Here is a 17,957-nt window from a genome sequence, read left to right as displayed (position 1 = left end):
AAGACTTTTTTGATAATTACTGATATACACATACTATGTAATTATTATCATTGAAAATCCCGACTTCCTTTCTTTGAACATCATGTCTAAACAGGAAAAAGCTAACCTTCCTGTTTGGAGAATTGTTAGTTTCAGAAGGAATATATTTTTCTCTCTTACTTGCAGTTTTCAAAGATTTTATTTTTAATACAAATGGAAAAGACAAACAATAGGCTATCTGAAAGGAAGGAAAACCACACGTCTGAAGCAAACATAGTCTGCTATGAATAGATAGTCTTTGCTCTATGAAATAATTCATGTCACATCTATATTCTGAATTTTGCATATTGGGAAAGGAAATGTAGACTTATTTTTGGCAGCAGCTGCACTGTATGCACACAGCAAAAGGTAAGGTTAGAAAGGGAAGAGAACCTTTCTTCAATCCTTGTGCAAGAGAGAATCACCCAGGTTGGCCCATTTGTAGTGCCTACGTATGAAACCAGATTGAATAAAAAGTCTGAATTTAACATTTCTGCTATGTGCTTGGCATGGAGCATTCTCTGTGGTTGGTGTCTGTGCTCACAGTGGCCTTCTGGGTAAACTTCAGCTCCCAAACATTGCTCTTGTAAGTTTTGTTGAAGGAAATACTGGTGCAGCAGCATCTGCAGTTCTGTTCCACTGTATGGAATCTTGATGGCTGCCAGGAGCAGCACAGTGAAACTGAAGACCAAGATGCTCAGCTCATCTTTACAAGGGATGTGTCAACGGTTTACGGGCGTTAGGCCCGATTCCGTGACAAAGGGGACGGGGGACCCAAGGGCCCACGTCCCGGGAAAAGGGGAAAGGGGAAAAGGGTAGGGAGATGGCCCTGAGAGCAAAGAACAGCGGCAACAATCTGAGGAGAAACAAACTAATTTACTAAATAAAATATCGGAATGCAAAACAACACACTATAATACAATATAATTACAATTTAAGCTGATAAATCCAACACAGAGAGAGAGAATGTCCCAAAATCAAGGTAGGCCTTACTCTACTACCGACGATAAGACAGCTGGAGAGCGAGGTGCTGCCAAGATGAGAGACGGCGGAAAAAGGGACGAGGTCTCGTGATCTGCAAGTTTTTATACTGCGAGCTTCTGTCTTTTCCCTCCGGCTGGAAAATGGTAACAAAGGAGCAAAGTACCATGTGGACTGTAGTAGTCCTTCTCTTCTGAGGAACAGGTACATTCACTACATGATGTTATGATGTGGAGTACCAATAACCGAAAATCATAAAACCATGACAAAAACCTACTTGCAAAAGTAAATATTTCTTTGTTATCTGTCCCCATGCTCTTTTAATAATTCCTTAATAAGTACTCTGCTCAGACTGGGTCCACAGGAGTGCTGGAGTGACCATCGTGAAATAGAAAACAGGTAACTAAAAGCTGTGTATGCAAAAGTGCTTGTATCCCAAAGCAGAACAAGATCTTTGTCATCACAGAGGTGTTTGTACCTTCCTGGAGACTGACAGGCAGCCTAATGGAAATGTCACTAGCAGAGGCTTTGTAAGGACTACTGATGTTAATTTGTCTGTGTGGGAAGTCTTCATATTGTCATTTCTCCTTCAGGTAATTTCGTTTCAGTCAGGGCCATATTTTTGCTGAGCCTATTTATCAACAACAACTAAATAATGTTGCACAGTTGAATTACATATGTCGTGTAAGGCCACCACTCAGAGAGGGCTGGAAAGGCAGCATGTGTTGTCTTCACCATCTTCCTGAAGTTGTTCCTTCCTTACGCAAGGCCTGACTTATTTACTCATACTTCCTATTTAAGTGGAAGTGTTGAAATATTTGGATTATTTCTTAAAGCACTGGCTCTTGTATCCATGACTGCATGAATTTCCACCTAACAATAGCAGACAAAGTGTAAAGATGTGGTCTTACAGAGTCAAATAACAAACACTTATCATTGTTTTGTAATCTGTTGAGGTTTTTTTGTGTGCGTGTTTTGTTTTTTAATATACCAGTCTTCTGATTTTGAATGCCTTATTTCACACAACTGCAATATTGCAGTTGGCAGTATTATATACTGCAATGAAACTTCGCAAATATTTGCTAGTGCTAGTCCTCCTTAATCTACTTGATGTGTGAGAGAATTCTGTTTGATCTTGTTGGCAGATTCAGACGTTAAATCTTGTTCCTTCTCTGGTCTTTGCTTTCTTCCAGTTTCCACTTTGGAATGGAATGGAATGGAATGGAATGGAATGGAATGGAATGAAGTCCCCTTTTGAAGACAGGTTGCTTAGGCTGCTTTATTTGCCCTTCCTAAGTTTGGTGATCTCCCAGAGATCCATATATGGTGCTCCTGCTCCATTTGCAGTGTTTTCACCACTCACTCCTGCCACTCAGCTGTGTATTGCTCTTCATCTGTAAGTACTTTGCCAGGTATGGGTCTTGCTTTGTGATTTAACTGGACTGCTGAAATTCACAGTTCTAGCAAGAAGAGAACACATTAAAAGCCATTGTGAAATAATCGGTACCGTATGAAATTGAGAAGGTGGGATACAATAATCTGAAACCCAGATGGTCTCTGGCAGTGAGAAGTAGGAGAGCTGTCATGCTGAGAAAGACTGAGAAGTCAGCAAATGAGCTGAGATAATGATGTAGCACAAGAAAAAGAAAGGCAACATGATTCTGAGTAACACATGCAGGAGTGTCTCACTTGAGAGTGAGAACTCTGCGGTCTTATCTGTGCTACCACAGAGATAGTATAGCTGCTGGAGTGGGAGCAGTGACAGATAGTAAGTGCAAATTCTGAAGGTGATACCTCTATCAGCATGAAAAACCATCTCCCAGTGGAGGGATTAGCAACTGGGATTAGCAAATGTAATTGGACAATACGTTGATGAGCCCACTGTGTGTGGATGGGAAGGGGAGCAGAAGCCTGGTCTCAACATATGAGAAATAATTATCTTGTAAAATGTGAAATCATATGTGGTCTTGTTATAGGTGGGTTTTGTTACCCTACATAGAAATATGTTTGTGGAACCTGGGTCCTGGCCCTGAGTGCCCCGCCTTCTAGTAGGAGTCCATGTAGGCTTTGGACTCAGACAGTTTTGCTAGCTGTAGCTGCTGAACCGCACTGGCTGCTTGACCGGTTAATGTTTATAATACACATTGCAATGGTGGAAGCAAGGTCTTACTGTCAAGTGTCTCAGCTAATACCATGTGGCACCAAGTCACTGTCCTCTGAATATTCACTGTGGTGCTACTGCAAATACATTCACCAGCTTTCATCTGAATAGCTTGTTTTAGAGCCAGTGTCACACTTCACACCCTATTCTGGACACTCTCCAATAAGTTAATGTCTTCTACTGAGGAAGGTGAGTAAAACTGATGAGAGTATCCTTAACTGAAGAGCCATAAAATTCTAATAGAGCAGTAATGTTCCCAGTGAGCCTAAAGGGAATCTGATCAATAGTTATGAGGTTGGGGCTCAATTTATGGCCCTAATTCATCAAACACAGTTGCTCTCCACTTTTGTACAGGATGCTTTTGCGATTTCTGCTGAGCAGAGCACTATAAAGTCTGCATAAGCCCTTTCTCAACAGTTCCCCTGGCTTTGTCATTTAAGAAGAGGTGACTCCATGGTGGCAGTGATCAGAGTCCTATGATCTATTTGAAGTCAATTTTTCAGTCTATAGGACAGACTGTGCCAACTGGAAAGACTGCATTTGTTCTCAGAGTCTCAGACTTGGAGTGGCTTCACAGTGAATAAAAAAGAAAGTTATTTCAGATTTCCTTAAAGTTTCACACTGGAGTTATTCATATGCCTACAAACCACTCCTCAATCAGGAATGGCTCAGTGGCATTTTCTCCAAAAATCCCTGTGCTGCAATTGCCAGCCCCTTGGAGTAGAATTTGCAGAGCAGACAGGGGCTAGGCTGCCTCTGTTTTTATGACACCTCTGTGGTATAAGGATGTTTTCTCAGCTGCTCCTAACAGCTGTGATCCCTTTACACTTCCAAAATGGTATATAAGGATGGAGGCACACAATGAAATTTCATCCAAAGTCTTCACTACTTTTATGTAAAAAGTCAGACCTGTTCAAAGTCTGAAGTACATACAAGTTTGATCTAGCTGCCTCCCACCCATAGCAAAAGCAGTAAAAAGAAGGATTTCAAACAGAGTGGCAAAGCCTTGGTTAAAGCCATCTTGACAAATTCTGTATCTACTTGCAGTCAATAGTTCCTGCATACATTAGCTGAATTAAGTTTTAAGTATCTGAAATGATAAGATTGTCTTCTAAGTACAGAGTAAGGCCCAAACTGGAGAGGGCTTTCTATTAGTACAACAAAAAATGTTTTGCCACAGTCATTCAGATGTAATTTAAGTATACTTTTAGAACTGCCATGTCTTACACCGTGTGCACATGCCTCAGCTAACAGCCTAGACCTGCATATGATCTTGATTGTACAGATTCATTCCTGCTTTGGCTGCCTGTCAGTGATGCTTAATGATGTTAAGTACTCTCTGACATAACCTCTGGCTTAAAAGAATGCCTTTAAGTATTTGCACTGGCTGGGGAAAAAAAAATAGTTTGACATCTTTAGAGACATGAAAGAAAGGCACAGTGATGGCTTTCCTAACAGCCTGCAGGGTCTCTGGGAAGCTGGGGCTGCTGCTTCTTTCTCTGACCTTCTGCAGCAGCCTTTTGTCTGTAGTGTCAGTGGCTGCAGCGGACAGAGGCAGGAGTGTAGGGAAGCCCTCGCCGTTACTTGAGCCAACAGCGACACCCAGGGCTTCCTGAGCACAGCCCACTACCTTTTTCAATCCCTCTGCCCCATACAAACTTTACAAAGTTCAGCCCTTTTCTGTTCATGAATGACTACACTTATTGAGATGGAAGTAATATTTTACTGAAGTAGTTATATTAATAGAATATTGAAAGCAAATTAGATCAGTCACAGGTGCTTCCATACTCAAACAGCTGCATTCCCATGAAGTGGATAGTACCTTCTTATTTCTATGAAAATGGTTAAGACGGTGGTTTTTTGTTTGCAGCTCAAGTCGAGACAGCCAGTTTATAAACCCATCCGTTCCTGCATCTTCACTACAGAGAAGAACTCACCCAGCCCATACTGGAATTATTTTGGTAAGCTTTTGTTGAATACATGTATAAAACCAGATGAACAATACACTCAAGGAATGCATCGCATTCAAAATAAAGGGTGCAGGTTTTACAACAGTGCATGATAGAGTTAATTTTCTTTGTAGAGGCTCATATGTTGCTGTGTTTTGGATATTTGATAAAGATAATACACTGATGTTTTGCTGTTGCTGAGCAGTGCTTGCATGGAGCCAAGGATGTTTTATTGCCTAGTGTTGTCCTGCCAGCAAGGCATAGCACCAGGACAACTGACCCAGACTGGCCTCAGGGATGTCCCATACCAGATGGCATCATGCTCTGCAAGAAAAGCTGAGGTAAAACACAGGGGAAGGAGAGGATGTTCAGAGTGTATTTGTCTTCCCAATAAAGTCATTACATGTGACGAGCCCTTCTTTCCTGGAAGTGGCTGAACATCTGCCAGCTGATGGGAAGTAGTGAATGAATTCCTTGTTTTGCTTTGCTTGTACATGCAGCTTTTGTTCTACCCAGCAACCTGTCTCTATCTCAACCCATGATTTTTCACACTTATACCCTTCTGGTTCTTTCCCCCATCCCACGTGGTGAGGCTGAGCAAGCAGCTGCATGGTGCTGAGCTGCAGTTGTTAAACCACAACAATGATGGATCAGACTTTTATTACAGTGACCCTGAGCGTCCCCCTGAAGACGCATACCTAAGAAAAGAAAGAACTGTAAAACAATGATAGAAGAAAGAGCATACCAGACATTTATAACTCTAGAAAACTATTTCAATAGCATCAGAAAAAAAATCTTAATTGATCAGGACACAGGACATACCAAGAACAACCCACAAGACACACAAGTTATCCATATATTCCACCCACAGAATGTGAAGGCTGCCTGGCAGCCACTCACGGCCATGGAGGCAGTTTCTTGTTTGGTTTTCAGGCTTGCTTCAGATGTGAGGGGGATACCCATTTCTCTCTGCAGGGTGGGAGGCAGCTCAACTAACAGCACTGAAACAGCAGCAAATGAATTAGCCCAATGACTGTAGCTTCACCACCAAGCAGAGTAGCTGAAGAACGGAAAGGAATGAATGAAGTTCAAAGGTTGTATGTACAGAGCCTAGCTGAGTAGAAAACAAATAAATGAAATCTATATAGCACCATTTTAAAGCATAAAGGTGTAAGGCACTCCCATACAGTACAGTGGACTCTTTTTGAAAAGAATAAAAAAAAATAAAAAAGGGCATCCTCCTATCACTGAAACAGAGACCTGTAAGTATGTAGCACTCTGAAAATCAATGTAAGTTTTTTGAAGCTGAGCAGCCAAAATGCGAGGCATTTGTGATTCATTTAATTCTTCTGAAAATGAGTGCCATTGCCCATAAAATAATTGCACTTTCTTATACTTGCTGGTTGCTTTCAAGTTGTTTCCAAGTTTAGTAGGATTTAAAATGGAACTGTTATCTCTCTACCTGCTTTTTCAGGGAAGGATGAAGCAAGTCTGTTTCGTCCTGCCATGGCACAGCTAAAATAGAAAGTACTGAGAAAGCCAGTGACCCATCCCGTGTCAGTGTGAGACTGTCGCTATAGTCTGCAGCTCTACACCACTGACATTCCTTTGCACTTTTTTTTCCTTCAGAATTTGGCAAGAAAGGTTATCTAGAAACCAGTCTATATCTTGATAATCTTCAGGCCAACGCAGATACCGACTCCTTTGTAAAAAGATTCGAATTGGTTTGTGTTTCATCAGTTGATATTGAGAGAGTGACCCAACTACTACCATAATGAGAACCTCTTTCAAATCACTGAAGTACCTGCTCTGGGCAAAATTAAAGGCTTCTACACACCACCCATCTTTGAGAAACTGCCTGGTCACAACACAAATTGTTTTCCTGCTCTTCCAAATAGCATCACGAATATTGTTGATATGTTCTTCCCCAGGCAAGAAATCTCGTTCCTCGAAGCACAAAGTAAATCTGTTTTTATCAAAATATTGTGAATCCAGGTGCTTCAGCAAAGAATTCTGGACCCATTCAAAGTCATTTTTGCTGTAGCACAAATACGCATCATACACGTATTCACTTGTATCTACTGCTGATGGATGGCTTCCTACCAAAGTTTTGGCGATGGTCTTATACCAGACAAAACAAATCCCCCGACAGCGAGTACAAATGATGGCTGACATCAGAAACATCAGAAGGGTGACAGACGTGACAATGAATACTGAGAACCGGAGTGTCTGCTGGAGTTCATCTTCACTGCAATCATCATATGCCAGAAGTGATAGTGGTACACCTGCTAATGCAGGTGGGTATACACAGTACCTGTCAGACTCTGAGCCAACTAGGGTTACATTGGTTTCATTTAGCCAGACTAGCAGGCTTTTTAAAGCACAGTCACAGACATAATTGTTATGTGTTATATCCAGAATACTCAAAGTCATAAAGACTTCAGGCTCAGGGGAAAAAAGCTGGTTTCCAGACAAGTTTAGGTTTATTAGGCCTTGTGGAAAAACCCCGAGGGAGAGGTGAGACAATAGGTTGGAAGCTAGATTAAGTCTTTTTAGAGATGTTAGACCACTAAAAATCTCCTGTGGAAGAGCACTAAGGTAGTTGTTGTTCAGGTGTAGAACCTGAAGTTTGGACAGGGTCCTGAACACGTCCAAACACAAACCTCTCTCCCACACAAGCTGTAACATGTTTTCTCCTAGATCCATATAAATTAACTGGTTATTTTCTATAGCATTAACACTTTTCACACAGTAAGAGAAGCGATTCTGTTTTAAGAAGAGATACTGCACATCCAGAACTTGGAAAAGAACATACAGATCACCCAGATTTGCTAGCCAATTTCTCTCTAATTCAATATGTGTTGCAGCTATTGTTGTGTGAGCTACAGACATCAGCTTATTGTCACCTAAAAAGGCAGAAGTCAGATGTGGAAAGGAAGGGAGTTTTTTAATGGCATTGTCTCGGAGATCAATTATTTTCAGACTTAGTAAATTACTGAAAGATTTTTCACCAATCATCCCAATATGATTTTGCTGTAAATCAATATGCATTACATTGTGTAGGCCCTCAAAAGTATAATCGTACAACTCACCTAAAAGGTTACTTGAGAGATTGAGAACTTTTAGATTTTCCAAGCCAAAAAATGCTTGCTTTTGGATTTGATTTACCTTGTTTTTGAAAAGGTTCAGAAATTCCAGATTACCAAGGCCTTTAAAGATTAAAGAATTGAGAGAGAAAATGTAACCTCTGGAAATATCAAGCAACTGAAGACCACTTCTTGCTAGTCCTGTAAATGTATCCTGATCTGGATTTTTTAAGTTATTAAAGCCAAATCCTGAGCCCATTGTATGAGAGCGAAATGTTAAATAATTGATTTGAGTACCCTTAATGGCTGTACAGAAATACTGGACTGTCTCCGTGTTCCAGCCATTCTCGCTAACGTCCAGTGAATTAAAGGTAATATTTCTGAAAGGATTTGGGCATTTGGCCCAGACCACTTTATCTGTGTTATACAAAGTGTTAGAACTGAGGTTAAAAAATGAAAAGTGTTTTCCTTGGAAGCTGGTAAGATTGCTTTCACACAGGTTGGATATCTTGTTGAATTTCAGGTCCACAGCTTTCAAGATGGTTAGATTATAAAATAAGGGGTGTGGATGAAGTTTTGTGATTTGGTTTCCTGAAAGATTCAATTCTTCTAATGAGCTCAAATCTTGAAAGTAACGCTCCTCCAGGATGGAATCCCCAAGGTTGTTACGAAACAGCTGGAGGATGGTCAAACGTTGCAAACCCACAAAAGAATCGAGATCCAGCAGAAGAATGTTATTGAATCCCAGATCCAAGACACGAAGGTTTGGCAGGTTCCTGAAAGCTTCTTTTCCTATATAAAGAGGAAAGACATGTTGTGTTCCAATTTCCAACAAGAACAAATCCTCCAGCAGTGGAAATGAAGTTGCAGTCACTTGTCTGATATAGTTGTAAGTTAGAAAAAGCTTTGCAGTGTCCTTTGGCACAAGTGGAACACCTGTGAGGTTGCAGGAACTATACATGGAGACTTGGGCTTCTGAATAACAGCTTCTAGATGCACGTATATCTCCAGCTAGCGATATTCCAAAGACAATTATTAGCTGTTGATGTAACATCATGAATCTGCATGAAAGAAATTAAAATATTAAGCATTAATTCTGCTATTGACTGTCTGTGCAATAAGTTGTATAGCAGCTTTTAACAGTTGTAGAATAAAAGACTAATGTCATGCTAAAAATGACATTAGGATAAATCCCAAATCACTTTCTCTGAAGTCTACGAGGTATCATCTGATTGTCTGATTGCCCCAGATATGGATCCCAAAGAGAAATGAGTTCCCAAGACATGAAAAGTAACCCTAATTCTATATGTCTTAAGATCAGCCCCAAAACTCTACTTGCTAAGTGTGAAAATCTTGGACTAGCTATTTAATCTGCATCATGGAAGTGACGACTGTGGTATATTAGCTTAATTCCTTAACTGGTTATCCAAACAAGTTTAAGCAGTAAGGACTACCAAAGCATAAGTGCAGTCACCCAGTCATCACAACAGGGCAGGCCAGTGCTGCTCTCTTCCTCAGCTCTCTCCTTGTGCGGGTAATTATGCTACTTGGAATTTAGGTTGCTGCAGCTCAGTAGTGCCTAACAGCCATGAATTTTTAAAAGGGAGACTTGACTGCAACTCTGAGATTAGCCCTGCAATGTGAAATTGTTCTTGAAAGAGTAGTGAAACCGTTTTAGTATAGGCAGAAGCAATGCTAACAGTGAAGGAAAAGAGAAACGTGGTAGCCTGAAACAGTGCTGCAAGATGTAAAAAACTACATTTGCTGAACTGTAAATTGCTAAGCTATACAAAAAGGTACATAACATAATTTATGCATCTCACTGATGAATCCATTTATTAATTTATTCCCACTCTGGATTTTCCATGCATTATGCCATCTGTCTGCCTGTCTCTCTCTCAGAGAAAAACCTCTCCACAACAAGAAAAGTCTTTTTTACTGAGGATGATGTAGAGTAGAGCAAATTATTAGCACCAAAGTAGTTGTTTCTGTACTGTAGGTAGAAAAAACACCACCACCAGAGTTAATTAAGATTGCAACCATCTGTCTCTCCTTTTTAAACAACATTCATTGAAATGATTTACTGACTGACAACTCAGTGTAAGGTTTTTGGTGGCCTCCAGCACAGTCTGCTTAAAAATTGGTAAGTGTAAGTGGTGGTGGAACCAAACCTTCTGACGGCCACCAAACAGCTACAAGGTATGTCTGTTTCAGAGAGGGAGAAGAGTTGGGCTTTAAGCTGGTAATTAAACAGAGCTAAAGCCCATTAATTATTATGATTTAGGCACATTGCTCCTTTAAAGCACAAGAACAGAATTCTATGCAGAATTTAGGACTTGAACTAAAATCTTTTATGCTTGTTGCTATCTTATAAAGTGCACAAACTTTGGGGAAAAAAAGTATGTCAGTAGAAAACAGTCTGATATTCACATTTCAAATTCCAAAAGAAAGACCAAGCCATTTTTTATGGACTGCCAAATAGGAATTACTAAATAGATTATAATAGTACAATCACGTCTCATTAACTTTGACACAGTCTCACAGAACCTAACATTCTTGTCCAAGTTCTCAAAGTCATTACACCAAACTCCTAGCTTGCAAGCAACTAGCCATTGTGATTACTAAGATGAGTCTGCAGATTTCCACCCTAAGGGATCAAAGATCAAACGAGAAAAAAACACATTTTTTAACCCTCTCATTTTTAATCTTGTTTTTAATCTTGTCATTTTTAAGACAGTTTCTTTGTTCGGTAGAAGACCTGTGAATGTCAAAGAGGTTACGACTACAGGATGGAGTGCTAATACCAAAGTGCTGGCACTCAAATTTTATTGACATTTTGTCTCAGCAAGGAATTTAGGATTTGCTCCAAAGAAAAGCAAATTGCACGCAGTGAGTATCAAAATTCTGTTAAGAGATTTTAACTGCATCTATGAGGAATTATCGCTAGTACTAGAAAAAAATTGTATTTTCTACTCCCTCTCCCCCCCCTTTTTTTTTTACTTGGCATGCACTGTTGAAAGGCTGCATTCTAAGTAGCAAACTATATAATATTTTAAGTCTTCTTCATTACTACAAAATGTTGTATGTTGTTAAAAAAAAAAAAAAAGGACACAACTAGACATATTTCAGATGTTTAAATTTCCATTCCAGGTATTTGCTCAAATGCTACTGCTGGTTTTCAGAAACTGGAGATCCAGAGCTCTGCATGTCGGGTTTTGTTTCTTTCTACCGCACTGATGTCAGAAGGAATAAGAGGTAAAGGGAATGGGAGAAGTAGTAAATAGTGGGAAAAACACTGCAAATGCTTTTGGGGTCCTAAGCAGGGTTTACTTCTTAGCAATAGAAATGACTTTTATAATGCAAGGTAGATATTCAACCTAGGTCTAAAAGCAGCAAGCAAATGTATACAGAGTGCAAGTATTTTAGCTTTGGTCTCAAGCACCCCAGTAAGTACACATGTGGATCTCTGGAAGAAGGTGCAGCTGTTTTGAGTAGTCTGGAACTGACCTCTGTGATTGTACTGTTTTTTTTTTTAAACTCATTTTTGTTAACTTGGTTTTAAATCACCTAGAAACCTTTACTGGTGCCAAAAAAGGAGAAGGGAACTGACAGTGCCTGAGACTGGATGTTGCAGTGGTGTCTGTCCATCTCAGCTCAGCTCTGTACACCTTAGGACATCCACGTATGCTGTCAGAGAGCAGGGCCTGAAGTACAGCTGAACAGGGGGACTGAGACTGTCACCTTTTTATGTATATGAGCCAGGAAAGAAGTTAGGATAACAGCTGTCCCACGGACTGTCACAAAGAAATTGTCATTTCCCTTTCCATGCCCCCAACAAAAATGCACTGGAGTTCACAAAAGTAAATAACAGGTTATGTACCCCATTCTTCTCCTTGCTGATGGCCAAGAACGTTCACTTACTTGCTTTTAAAAAGAATGATACAAAAGGGAAATTTCAGTTTCAGAAGTGGTTTTGAGTCGCAGTCATTAGCATGCTTACTCTCCTCAGCAGCCTCCTCTGCTCCCTCCCCATAACCCTAGGTCAGATATAAACCAGGACATGACAGTTCACCTGAGGGTACTTAGGAGAACGATCAGCTGACGTAAATGGTTTGGAATTGTCAGCCAGAGATTTTGGGGAACGAAGCACTAGAGGTGCTGCCTATCTGGGCAAGCTCTAAAGACCACTCTGATAAAATTATCAACAAGATTCAGGTAGTTAAAGATTTTTATCAGTAACTTATTGCAGTGACCATGATATCCTCCTGCAGACAATCTTCCTAGATGATGACTCATGCTAACTTTCACCAAAACATCCAGGCCATTTCCTGTAGGTCAGTGAACCACAGATGAGTGGTGTGCAACGGTACCAACATCCTTTGGTAAGTGCCTGAGAGTCTCACCTATAATTGCTGCAAGTCTGCAAGGGGAATAAACCTGAATCCTACTGCCAGCTTGGAAGGCATTTTTTTCCTTTAGCTTCATATCTAAAGGTCTTGCAGTCTGGAAGGCAGGATGTAAGATCTCACTTGCTGTTATCCTGATGTCTTTCTATGAAATACCTTTAGCTGTCACAGGCACCACAAAAGCTCCCAAGGGAAAGAGAAGAAATATATAGGTTCAAACAATGTCAGTGTGTACTTCTTGCCTGTAAAATCAATGCATAGAGGCTAGTCCTCTTCTTTCCCTTCCATTCCAGAAGAGACAAAAACCATTTAATTGTTGCTTTTGATTTTTCATCCATAATGAGATGGGTTTGTATTAAAAAAATTATGCTGATTTAACATAAAATTAATCTGTACACTGATTTCACCATCACTGTACAGTTTTGCCTACGAATGTCTACAAAATACATTAATCCAAGTTCTATATGTACATATCCAGAGCCAGGCTGACTGAACAGAGATGGTTTTGTACTCATTTAGCCACAACTGCAGAGTTTGCAACAGATTCTATGAATAAGTTTCTAGACAGACTGGAGCCATACCTCTGCTTTCTGGCAAATTCTAAGATTTGATTTAATTCTCTGGTTTCAAATCTAATCATCAAGAGATGTTTCTGTGTAGATAATCACATCATTTCAAATGTTACATTTCTGGTTTTTAGATACAATGCATTCTTTCTAACTTCTGTCCCTCTTCTCCATTCACCAGAGTTGTGATACAATGAACGGGGGGTCATGCCCAGATAGAGCTTCTGAATTCCACTTGAATTATTTATAGTCTTAGTAGGAATTTTGTCTGACACACAGTGCTTTGCTCTTTGTGGCATCCAGCATTACTGACAAAGGTTGCAGGACATCAGCCTCCAAACTTTGGAAAACGGCACATCTAAGTAGAAGGAGACACTGAAAGAGCCGGGAAAGAGTTGACTACAGCTTTCCAATTTTGCAGAACAAAGGAAATACTGATCGGATGCAACATTATGCCAAAGAAACATGTACGGACAAAATGAAGAAGACAGTAACATCAGGTGCTAATTCTGTACTCACTACTCAGCTCTGAAGATGAAGCTAAACTAGCTTTTTGAATTCAAGAAACCAAAATTAAGCAATCATTACTGTATTCCCAGACAATTCCAGGAGTTTATCATCTTCCAGAAAAGCCCTCAAAGTTCTTGCATTGTTGTTTGCACAGTAGCCACAGTAGTTGCACAATAGTTTTCAGCAGGAGAGATACAACATACTGTTACCTGACATACATACATGCTTCCAGCCTTGTGGTTAAAGCATTTTCTTTAGTAGATACAGCCTGAAGCTTCTGAGACTGAGGAAGGCTAAGAACCCAGTTCCTCCGCTTCCTTAGTGGTCTAACTGGGTTATGACATCAGAAGTCTCTCCTTTCCATGATCAATTTGAAATAAAATGTCCATGAATAGTGTGCTCTGCTCTTGATTCAGAGCTGCAGCTTGATTCAGAGCTGCAGATGAATTTGAATTTGAGAAATGTTCCATGCAGATTCCCCACAGGATGCCTGCAGCCCTGAGTAAAGCATGGCCACCAGAAGGTCTGCGATTGCTGTGCAGGGCTTTTCACCCTGGGCTGTTCTTGTGCAATGGCTTGCACATACTGGGAGCAGCAGAAGAGCATAGTGGGGCTGTGTAGGTTGATGGCTGAAGGAAGGGCATATGGATCAGATTTTGAGGACTTGGCTGTCTAAATTTTATAGAAATTCACCTGAATAGACTAATGTGTTTTTCTAAGTCTCGTTCATCAATTCTTGGGTCCCTTACTGCCACAGAAATGAAGGAGCCTCCCTTTTCTGTTATCCCTGTATATCCACAGCCACATCATGATTCTGTAGAGAATAGCGGGTCATTTTTACTTCTCGGAGAAAGTGCAGATCAAGGAAAGTACCCTTATCTAAAATGTTACATGTCTTTCTTCACTCATGGTATCACTTATGGACATCTTTCTAAGGGACTGGTTATGCACACTGACGGAAGGACTACCTGTATTTGATATATGGTAAAATTTCTTAGGAAAAAAACCAAAGACCTTCAAAAAACACCTTTTTTCTTTTAATCTAACAGTAAGCCAGCTGACAAGGAGTTTGTTTATAACATTCATCTTAAAAGATACATCACAAACAGTAAGCCTTTGTTCTCAGACTGGCCAGATAAAGGGCAGTGAGAATATGCTGTTGTGAGAATATGTATCACTGCTGTTATCCTATTAGATCAAATCTACTTACTGAAACAAAAATAAGCCTCCACACTTTTTCCCTGGCTCTATGCCATCATAATATATGCATTTGGGCTTGTAAAAAGCTGTGCAATGTAAACAAACTGTTCATGTGGGGCCCCTCTAGCCAATTACAACCTAAATTAAAAAAAGAAAAAAATCAGATGATTAATGAATGTGCCCTTCCAACCTCTTCAGCCTCTCCCTTAAGCTGCTAGGATGCTTAATCCAAATTCAGCATTTTCCAACTTAAAGTCAGAAAGCGTGCTATAAGGCAAGCGAGTACTGAGGCAGTTCCTTTCATGGATGGGGGACCTAAGGCAGTAAGGCATTACGTGACCTGAAGAGCACAAGTGCCAATAAAAACAGCCACAGGTTTGGGTAATGAGAAGCTACATATTGGATGTAATTATCTAGTTCCTGTTCATCACTTAGATTCATTTTTATATGCCCTCAGATCATATGATGAGATGCAGACATGCACTCATCAAAGACCATGATTCCTCTATTCTTCTGTTATTACAGCTCTTGTAAAACAATGTGGTCTCCAGAAGGACAGGGAAACAAATCTGAATGTATAGATGAAAAGCAGGCTGGCGCTGCTCAGGAGGGAGACACTCAAAGCACGGCTGGGCACAGAGAAAGTGCTGTAGCCCCAGACTCCAGCCCCTGACACTGCTTTGAGTGTCTCCCTCCTGAGCAGCACCGGCCTGCTTCTCTGTGCTGGGCTGGGGACACCGCTTGGTCCATCTGCCAGCCCCAGGCAGCCCTGGCTGCTCTCTCTCTGATAGGGGATGATGAAGGCTGAGAGAGACTCAACTAGGCTTGAGAAGGGAATCAACAAGGTTTCCAATGCTCTTCCAGGCCATAAGGAAAGGAACTTCTCAAGGCTTCCTTGAGGACAGTGACAGTTTTTTCCAACTCACTGCTACGGTTGTTTCTCAGTGGGGACACCTACTCAAAGCTGCATAAACCATCTGCAGTCAGGTGTTCTTGCCTCACACCCTGAATCCATGTTGGCTTCTTTCTCTTTGAAAATTAATATGTGATACCTACCTGGTCTAGACTAGAAGACGCTCTAGGGAAGACAAGTAGCTATTGTTTTGGACTATGTTTTTCACAAAGTGAATTTAGCCCAGGGACAAAAGGGCCTTTTTTGTGCTTTCATGGTAATTAGAAGCAGCCAGGTTTAAAACTCTCACCTGAGAAAGATCAAAGAGATCATAGGAAGTAACTATCAAGAATGACAGCTAAGTTGGAGGTTGCATTTTTTAACTTAGGAGAGGCCAGCTCTCAGAGATGTGACAGAAAATCCTGAGGAAGGAGTGGAGAAAGGCATTCAGAGTGTAACTCCTAGGGCCACAGGCAGAATTTGGTACAGCCTTACCTACAAAGCTGACCTTTTAATAAAGCTAAACAGCGCTGTCATGCCAGTGAACTGGTGGTCAGGCATAAAGCAGCAGTAAGGGTTGGTAGCTAAAGTCAGCAAACATTACTCAATGGCTGGCTGGAGTAGAAGTGGCACGATGGTCACTCCAGCACTCCTGTGGACCCAGTCTGAGCAGAGTACTTATTAAGGAATTATTAAAAGAGCATGGGGACAGATAACAAAGAAATATTTACTTTTGCAAGTAGGTTTTTGTCATGGTTTTATGATTTTCGGTTATTGGTACTCCACATCATAACATCATGTAGTGAATGTACCTGGTTCTCAGAAGAGAAGGACTACTACATTCCCCACGGTACTTTGCTCCTCTGTTACCATTTTCCAGCCGGAGGGAAAAGATAAAAGCTCGCAGTATAAAAACTTGCAGATCACGAGACCTCATCCCTTTTTCCGCCGTCTCTCGTCTTGGCAGCACCTCGTTCTCCAGCCGTCTTATCGTCGGTAGTAGAGTAAGGCCTACCTTGATTCTGGGACATTCTCTCTCTCTGCATTGGATTAATCAGCTTAAATTGTAATTATATTGTATTATAGTGTGTTGTTTTGCATTCCGATATCTTATTTAGTAAATTAGTTTGTTTCTCCTCAGATTGTTGCCGCTGTTCTTTGCTCTCAGGGCCATCTCCCTACCCTTTTTCCCTTTTCCCTTTTCCCAGGGCGTGGACCCGTGGATCCCCCGTCCCCTTCGTCACGGAACCGGGCTGAACGCCCATAAACCGTTGACAGTTTTCTGCACATATGTTTTTTAAAAATCAAAAGATAATAAGCTGCAAATACAGTAGAGAGACAGACAACTTAAGTGTACTTAGAAACCTGCTCCACTCTTTCCTTCAGACATTGAAATGGTACGTTTTGAATTTCTTTGCAATAGGATTAGAATAAATTTAAGTTAGCTCTAACTTGCCATTGGAGATGCAAAAATGTGAGAACTGAATTTGTAAGTATAGGTGAAAGAAGCCTGTACTGTAGAAGCCATTGTGCACAGGAGATGTAACAAGTGAAGACAGAAAAGCAGCTGGCCTGCCTGAAACAGTCACTGCATGAGACGGCTGGTGAACCTCCTGTACAATGCAGTACCAAACCCTCCTTCCTGTGTCAACAAATCCCCAGTAACTGCTGAAGCACTGGTTACTTTGGACTCATTGAACTTCTAGAAGTTCTTGCACAATAACAACGCTTCAGAAAGAAGCAGAAGAGTGGCAAAAATCTTGTCACCAATTAGGAGGAAGACAGTGTCTCATCTGTCCTCAGGCAGACAGCCAAGTTGGATGAACTCTCCCATGACCTGGGTGGATGCTCCTTGCAGTAAGTTAAAGGTGTACTTAACAACAGATCACTGCACTTCAAAACAAAGCAGCAGCCACTGCTGCATTTGGACATAGTCTAAGCAAGAAGTATGCTTATATCAAAACAGTCATGTGACATAGCCAAATTTAGATGTGGACTGGCCATAGCAGACCCAAGGCATTGCTGGGCATACGCAAAACAAAATGTTGCATGCTCAGATAGTTGAGTGTGACAAAAAAGGTGCAGAGAACTCCTCTCATATCCAGCAGGTGAGGCAGGGCCTCATCAAGGCCTGCCTTGGATGCCTATGTACCTCTTAGGAATTTTACACCTTGAGTATCTCATCTTT

General features: G+C 40.9%; 1 protein-coding gene and 1 long non-coding RNA gene across 7 annotated transcripts in view; one reads left to right on the top strand and one right to left on the bottom strand.

Moving 5' to 3' along the window:
- Positions 1,178-17,957, bottom strand: part of TLR5 (toll like receptor 5) — a 33,574-nt gene continuing 16,794 nt past the window's right edge. For 5 of the 6 annotated variants that reach the window (XM_021393259.1, XM_021393260.1, XM_021393261.1 and 2 more), the window contains one exon: positions 5,753-9,256. In XM_021393259.1, coding sequence (XP_021248934.1) covers positions 6,667-9,252 — 2,586 coding nt within the window. In that variant the 5' untranslated portion in view covers positions 9,253-9,256 and the 3' untranslated portion in view covers positions 5,753-6,666. Of the gene's footprint in view, positions 2,460-5,752; positions 9,257-17,957 lie in introns of those variants that run through there. The other variant, XM_021393262.1, reaches the window with a different exon arrangement.
- On the top strand, positions 9,265-16,610 carry LOC110397220. Its single transcript, XR_002437631.1, has 4 exons — positions 9,265-11,084; positions 11,346-11,450; positions 12,467-12,577; positions 13,349-16,610. It is a non-coding gene; the product is annotated as an uncharacterized LOC110397220 (long non-coding RNA).

Source organism: Numida meleagris, chromosome 3 (assembly GCF_002078875.1).
Source record: "Numida meleagris isolate 19003 breed g44 Domestic line chromosome 3, NumMel1.0, whole genome shotgun sequence".
Lineage (NCBI taxonomy): Eukaryota > Metazoa > Chordata > Aves > Galliformes > Numididae > Numida > Numida meleagris.
Note: the sequence above shows the minus strand (reverse complement) of the source record. Positions and strands in the feature narration are given on the sequence as shown.